This window comes from Geospiza fortis, unplaced genomic scaffold (assembly GCF_000277835.1).
Source record: "Geospiza fortis unplaced genomic scaffold, GeoFor_1.0 scaffold128, whole genome shotgun sequence".
Classification (NCBI taxonomy): domain Eukaryota; kingdom Metazoa; phylum Chordata; class Aves; order Passeriformes; family Thraupidae; genus Geospiza; species Geospiza fortis.
The window spans coordinates 1,269,171-1,277,277 of record NW_005054420.1 but is presented as its reverse complement, the minus strand read 5'-3'; the positions used below and the strand labels follow the sequence as shown (position 1 = coordinate 1,277,277).

Sequence of the window (8,107 nt, the reverse complement as noted above, 5' to 3'; positions counted from 1 at the left end):
GAATTCCTCCACGGAAAGGGGGCTCAGGCCTTGGCACTGCCCAGGGAGCTCTGGAGTGCCCATCCCTGGAGGTGGGACTCGGTGCTCTGGGCCGGGGACAAGGCGGGCATCGGCACAGCTGGCACTGCCTGGGCTGGGAGGGCTGTGCCAGCCTCAGTGATTCCTCAGGGAAGGAGCCCGGCGGGGCAGGAGCCGCGTTCCCGGGAGCTGCGGTGGGAGGAAGGCAAGCCACGCTCCCGGGCCAGGATCCTGGAGGAGATGGACGCAGGGATTTCCATCCCGCAGTGCCAGGACAACACGTGGCGAGCAGAACACCAGGTGTGACTGCAGCTCTGGTGGCCCTGGGCACGGGCTTGGGGACAGAGCTGCAGAAAGAGAAGAGCTGACAGATGCCAGGTGTGGATGTGGATGTGTGAACACACTCCAGCAGTACTGGTAAAACCAAACCTCTTGAAGATAAGCAAAAGAACAGAAAGAAACCACAACCGGGGAAAGTACAGAGGAAACCTAGCTCCGAGCTACCCAGCAACCTCAGCAGCATCCAAGTCACTGGCTGTGAACTGGTAACTTGTCACTGAGCTGAGCTGTCCTGCCGTGCTGCTGCCTCATCCTTTTACCAGAGTGCCTGGTTGGTTACAAGGAAATGGGACAGAATGAGAAAAATGCCTGCACAAGAAAAAAAAAAATAAAGGACTATTATGCACAGACAGACAAGCAGACAATAATGATTTGTCTCCAGCCTGTATTGGAGAGTAGTTCAGAAGTCAGGTCTTTGTTTTCCAATTATTGTAACAGGATCAGTAGAATGAATAAATCCAAACAGGTATCCCAACTCAGTGGTCCACCCAGACTTCTGGATGCTGACTTTGGATAAAATCCTCTAGCCTGGACAATCTTTCAGTTCCCTTCCTCAGTCTGCAGAATTCATGGATCTTTTAAATGTTATCCAAACCAAGAAGGGACTTCATTATTGATTCTAAAAAGAGGAAAATTCCTTCTTGCTGCAAAGACTGAAGTATCCACACCCCAAATAAAAACAATTACACAAAAGCACCTTAACAGTTTACTTACTCTTGAGACTCTTGAGAAAACCAAGTTCAGCTTTAAATTTCACACACCACAATTTTTTCTTCCTCTACTGACAAATTTGCTCTGTTTGTTGAATAATATAGTTCAACCTAATGGGTCTTTTGAGAGAGAAACACAAATGAGACCAACCAATGCTTCCAGTACCAGAACAAAAATAATCAGGAATGGGAATTTCACAGCCTGGCTTTTCAAAGTTGCCCCCACTGAGCACAAGGTTTACAGTCATTCTCCAGATGAAGTTATGTAGTTAAATTTAAATTCGGTAATGAGGGTTCTTAGATATTTCTAACAATAATAAATCAACTACCCTACTACAGATGAATATGCAAAAAAGTGGTTTTCAACAACACTTTATTGAAGCACTTCAAAATTATCACAATGATACATGTTGCCTTTAACAGAATAAAACCTGTCATGTCATAATTAAAAGGCACTAATCCTGGCACAAAGGTCTACTTACCCACCTTCCACTGGGAGGGAAATAAAAACATCAAGTATTTCACTTCTCCTTTTACAGAGTATGTGCAAAGCCCCTGTGAGTGCCATTCTGTGTTTGCCATTGGAGTGACACATAGAGAAAGCCCCTGTTTCACCAAGACATGCTGAACATCAGCAGCTGCAGCCCCGAAGCAGCAGAGCCCTCTCTCAAGGGTCATGCCCTGGTGAGACAAGTTCTGCACTCACGTTTTGGGAACTAAAGCCCTGAAGCTCAGGCACTCACACATTATTTCTCCTTTAACACGATTCACTGTCCATGTCACCTTAGAAACACAGCTAAATCTGTTCTGCAGCCCTTTTTGGGATCCACGCTGTCAGGTCAGTGCAGGAGCAAGGCAAGGGAGCAGTGTGGGCATGCGGGGGGAGCACAGTTCCTGCACAAAGCAAACCAGGACGTGCCACTGCACAGCCACAAACGACAAGGGAAACCTCAGGGAGTTCAAAGCTTGATAATCCTGCTAAGCCATGCCTCAGGTTATTACAGATCCCTGCACAACACTCCTAGATTCAACAGACAGACTGTTTAAGGCATTTTCTTTGGCCTTTACTTCTACCAGAAAGTGAAGATTATGCAGTTTGATTTGTCAGCACCCAAAATCTTTCCAACCTGTTTCCATCAAGATGCAAAGAGAAAACAAAAATCATTGAGGAACTGGATTATTGGTTGCACAGATGATGGAACAGCTCCACGTTTGTGCATCTTTCCTGTTGCCAAGTGGTGGGAAGGAGCTGCTCTGTGCAGCTGCCCAGCCCTCAGCTGTCCCTGGGTGATGGGAGCTGCCCTGCTCTGTAACTGCACTCTAAGGAACCACCAGCCACACTGCAGCTGGAGGACAGGGACACCCAAGGAAACTCTCCTGCAGCAGAGCTGTGGGGGCAAGCACAACCCTTGCTCATCTCATCTCTGCTGCTCCAGGAGCACTTGCACTGAACAGAGCCACCACCAAGGGCTGAGAGCTGGTTTAAACCCAGGACAGCACACAGTGCCCACACCCCACCAGGTCCCAGAGGCAGGACTGCTGTCCAGCTCCCAGGTATTCACCACCACACAGTGTCTGCCTTTTCACAAGAGCTGCTTTTCTGAACATGCCAACAGTCAAGACCTGCATCAGGGGAGCTTCAGGACTATGTGACATAAGTATGGCTATATTGATGTCAAATGCAATAAACTAAAATGCATTCCCAAAAGCAACTTCTGTGAAGAGAATGGGAAATTTAATCAGCCTCTTTTTACTATCCATGCTCACTACAGAGCCTGAGGCAAGTAATCCTGGTGAGATTACATTTCTATAACACAGCTGCAGCACCCAAGTTCAGCAAACACCACTGCTAATGCCTGTGCTGGGCTCCACACCTTTATTAGGCCAGAAAAGATTTAACCTTGGACATGAAGTGCCAGATGAGTACTGTTTTCAGTCCAAGGCTGAGAAGGTGTTGATTGTTGAAGGAAGCAATTCCTCCATTTCCCTTTTCAAAGAAAAGGTACCTGGCAAGCTACTCAAGCCCAGAAACACAACAAGTGCAGCCACTCTGAGGGCTCCTTCCTGCCACAGCAGTAACCAAGGGCAGCTGGCAGAGCAGTGCCACAACAGCTGTGAAACCCAGCTGGGGCATTTGGGGAGTGCTGCAAATGTACCTTTTAGAGCACACACATCATGGGGGTTCCTGTGCCTCTCCCTGCTATTCACACCTAGAAACAGAAAGTGGTACTGAGATACCACATCAAGCAAAGAGCTGTGGGCCAGTCCATACCACAGCTGATTTACTGAATGACTGGTGCTGCTATCACACCAACCAGGCTGACAAGGCTTAGTGCACTAACACTGTTTTCACATTTGTGTCTAGAGACCTTTTACTTTGATTGTGAACTGCAGGGAGCTTGTTTTGCATGCAGGAAACTCCTAAAGAAATATGCACAGGATCTTTAACAGGTCACTAGTCCTTCCCACCAGCTGAGTTACACATGAAGGATGCTCAAAGACCTGCACTCAGGACTAAAAACTAACCTGACACAGCTCAGTAAGTCTGAAAGCTTACATGGAGACAAGCCTGAAATAAGACATCCAATTTCTTACTATTAATTGGAAGATGCTGACAGACACTCTTATTAATTAATCAGTGTCCCAAGAGAAAATAATACAACAAAAACCTTTGGGAAGAACAGTCAGTGAAACTTCAGATTAAAATCACAGCAAAGATTTTGTTCAAGACCTCAGCCAACAAAAGTCTCACTTTCCACTGAGATAAGAATCCTTCTGCTTTAATTGGCAGTGAATGATCAGGCACTGCAAGATCTGACACTTGTGTAGAAAAACAAGGTTTTACTCTAGGCTTGACACAAGAACCAAGCTTGCAGACACATGCATTTCTATCTCTCCTTAAAACTGAGCTCCAGAAGGCTGCCCCTGCTTCAGAGCCTGCAGCTGACCAGTGCTTTTCACACACACAAACAAGCCCTGAAATCTGCTCAGACTGACTATCCGAGCTTGCTCAGGTAAGGTGAGCAAGCCCCAGGCCTCAAAGGTAGTTTTGTGAGCATTTCACTGGAATAGCTGAACCACAGAATATAAATCAGCTCAAGTATTTACCAATCCTTCTTCCCCCACTGGAATCTTTGGCAGAGGAGACAAACATCCCATTGTGTTTTTCCATTAATTCAGCCACACCAACTCAAGTCAGGCAGTTAAGTGTCAATACAACCCTCAAAACATAAGTTTATTGAATAAAGCTGAAGAGCAGTAAACCAACATATGCATCCACCTAAATAAAAAAAAATCACGTATTTACAAGTTCAGTAATTGTATAAGTTGTTCACATGCAGAGAGTAATGCACAGGTTAACAATTGGTAGTGTTTGGATGCCATAAACGCTGAAAGCAGTGAAGTAGATAAACACCAAACACATCAAGTTTAGCTATAGGCCAGTTAACTAAACAGTGACCTGGTCCCCCACAAAGATTCACACATTCTAGTTTAGTTTCCTCATGATAGGCACAAGCAAGTTTGCTAAATAAAAGTAACTGTAGCAGTTCTGGAGAACTGGGGACTACAGTAGCAAGTTAATACACCCTCTCCTCTACAGCACCAGAGTATGGATTAATTGAAACCATGCTTCAGAGAACTGAAAGGGGACAGAAAGTTAAAATGTAACTTCAGACTGAAGGCAGGCAGCGTGTAGTGTCTGTGCAGCAGTGCCAGAGCTGGGACAGGACAGTAAGGCCATGGCAGGCTGCATTAACACTGGCTCTCAGAACGGAGGGGACAAGGCTGCTCCCAGCCCGGGGCTCCAGGGATGCAAACCACGTGAGGCGAGGAGTCACACACAGTGTGAGGCAACACAAGCAGCTGCACATGGATCTGCACACACGAGGAGCCACACTGACACTGCTGGATGAACAAACCAGTCTTAACCAGGCTGTCCCTTTAAATATGCTGAAGTCACTGAGAAAGTAAAGCTACAGAAACGTTACAGTCTTGAGTTTATACACACTTCCCTAAGCTGCAGGAGCTAGTCAAGAGACAGGATCGATTCATTGGCTCTCTTGTGCTTTGACACAGCAAAACATTTCATTGCATGTGACAGGCTTTGCACATGGTTACATCGAGAAAGCAGGCGGGTCTAGAGTTGTCACAATAGCCCAGGTATTCCATAGCACCAGGTGAAACTGTGCCCAGCCATTCCAGGAGCAGCAGAGACACTGACAATTACACACAGATTGTGCTAAAGGTCAACAACTGCCTCAATACAAGAGCATCAGTAATTTGGGTGTCATGCAGCTGCTCAGAATGCATGTTCTGGTTTCAGAGAGAGACCACGAGTATCTGGAGATAGAAAAATGTATTTGAACACAGCCTGATGTTCCTAGCGATTTGTTTTCATGCTGGAATACTCCAATTTTTGAAAGTTTGACAGAACAGTCCATTCCCATCCCCCACATAAATGTTAAACAGAAGCAACAGAATGATTTTAAACAGATGACTTTCCTAATTCATCATGAGAGTTTTCTTTTTCAAGTGACAGGATCTCAGCTGTAGATTAGTGATGCTGATCTATGCCTTGTGCTCCCCTCTGCAAACAGTTTCCATTTCTCTGCTTACATACACACATCACATGCATCTGTGAGATCAATCAGTATCCCACAATTCACGCTTAAATGTTTTCTAACTACTGTATGTGGCATCTTACAGAATCTTAATGCTGTCAAGCATCAGCATCTTCAAGCCACTAAACACTAGAAATAAAACACTTGCTGAAAATCATATAAAAACCTGGCCCTGAAAAACCAGAACAGAGTGTACCATCGTAGTTAACATGGTAGAGATATTTCTTTAAAAAGCCCCCCCGACAACCCTCCCACCACAGATGGTTGTAAAATAAATATTTGTGCTGACTTTATCATGACAACTCTAGTTGTTTTGTGACAGAATAGGAATACAAGTCTTCAGCAGTGCACATGAGAAATGAACCGTGAAAAGGCAGATTCTTGATACAGGATTTTGGGGTAGTATCTCATTATGGAGGGAAGTGGACAATTGAGATTATGGCCAACTGGTACTGGAGATTCCAGGAAGACTTCAGCTTCTTCTAGATTTTGAATGCTGAATAAGCCACTGAAGCGTGATATCTACAGGGAGAGAGAAGAGAAGTTCCACATTCAAGTGTCTGTACTGGTATGTGATAAGGCTTTGGTATTCCAGTGTCCCAAACACAGGACAGGAATATCCCAGCCCTTCTCTAGAGGATGGCCCAGAGCAGATGAACACAATGATTTTCTGGATGTTTGCTGTCCGTGCTTTGATCCTGTAACTGTTCAGTATCCTTTAGGTAACAATGACAGGCACTGCCCCACACATCCTGGTTCCTCAGTTCAGTCCATTTCTAGGAATAAGATATTCCTTCATGGGACACTTCACTGTGGCTCCAATAATTATTTTTAGATCAGCACTGCTCTGTTCAGCCAGCCTGCAGCTCCCACCCTGATGAGAACAAAGCTGGTTTAGCCCTGTGGTACAAGGCATCGTGCTCCTCTCTGCTGGAAGAGGCTCTCCTAGGAAGGGAAAGGCCCTGCCTTTCCCTCGTGTTAAGTCTTGTGTGGATCTCCAGAGAAGGGAGTCTCTGCTTCCATCCAGCATGTCTGAACATTTAACTGATGCTAAGGTGACAGAGGCTTCTTGGAAGCCACAACTGATCCACAGACTATTCTGTTTTCCTAGAAAGAAGCTTTTTCCCCTATAAAGCCATCCTGGTATCCTTTAGAGTTTCTCCTGGGAACATCACCCTGACGTTTCCTCACCAGCAAACTCCTGTGACCCTGGCAATGCAACAGTGTTAATCCCATGGCAGCCATGGAAGGCATCAGGAAAAGGGTGGAAAGTGTTGTTAAATTCTGTTTTCACTCAGCTGAGATGACTCAGTTTACTCACAAAGCTTATGGCAAATACCAGAGATTACAGGACATGGTTTCTGCTCTGAACTCCTCAAGTTCTGAGGCATATGATGTCTGTGCCAGAAAAAGGCACTGTTTGGCTGCAGGGGACTGGCAGATGCCACAACACAAATTGCTTTGATAACACAGCAAGGGAAGGTGATTATTTCAAGGGAAATAATCTTGGGGAATAAACTTGAGAAAAAACTTGCTGCAAGTATTTGGCATCCTGCCCAAGTGAGGCAGAGGTGAGAGCACCTGACAGAAGTATAAAATCATTCAGGCCCAGCCAATGGACTAGCCAGCTCTTTCCTGCAAACTGACTGAAGAAAGGAGCAGATTTCACAGGGACTGGCATTTTTGGTAACTACAACCCCTAAAACTTTAACACCAGTCAGGTTTCCTCACTGCCATCAGGAGTTTTACTGAATTTAACCCATGCACTCACACACTGGTCTTTGATTTGTTCCTGGTTTCCTGAAGACAGGAAGTTTGTTTAAGAACTTAAAATCCCCCCAGTCCATCCTCTGACAGCACTTTATAATTCTCAGTGGTTTGGGTTAATAGTTACCTATATTATCTTTCTCTTTGCAAGAAATTGAGTAGCAGCAGATTTCTCTGTCCTGAATAGCAGCAAGATTCCTAGGAAAGAGAGAACAGGTCAGCACACATTTCACTGACACAAGGGCTTTTACTGACAGTCTGAGCTGCTCCTCTTCCCCTTCCCCACACAACTTGTTCTGTACAATATTCAGTTACCTGCTGTTGCTGGGTTTTCCACTCATAAATGCAAGCTTCCTGATCTAATAACAACCCTATGCACATGAATTTATTGAGGAAGAGAAATGTTTCTTAGCAAGGGTTAGACTTACATCTTTTCAATTAGCTGTTTCTCATCCAAAGCATTAGGAAGGTCTCTCTTATTTCCAAGTACTAGAACCTGAAATCCAGAGAAAGAAATGGCTGTTGCTTTGCTTTTAAAAACCCCAAACAAACAGACAAAAACCCCAACCAAAACCAGAAAACCAACAAACTTCAAGGGAGTCTCATGAGCAGTGTGCATCTGCCTATAAAATCTAATGGAATGAGATATGC

General features: G+C 45.1%; 1 protein-coding gene across 1 annotated transcript in view; it reads right to left on the bottom strand.

Annotated features, from left to right (window-relative positions):
* Window positions 1-1,423: 1,423 nt before the first annotated feature.
* Window positions 1,424-8,107, bottom strand: part of ARL8B (ADP ribosylation factor like GTPase 8B) — an 8,319-nt gene continuing 1,635 nt past the window's right edge. The window contains exons 4-6 of the mRNA XM_005426632.2: window positions 7,885-7,952; window positions 7,584-7,654; window positions 1,424-6,211 (exon numbers count right to left, since the gene is read on the bottom strand). Coding sequence (XP_005426689.1) covers window positions 6,162-6,211; window positions 7,584-7,654; window positions 7,885-7,952 — 189 coding nt within the window. The 3' untranslated portion in view covers window positions 1,424-6,161. The remainder of the gene's footprint in view (window positions 6,212-7,583; window positions 7,655-7,884; window positions 7,953-8,107) is intronic.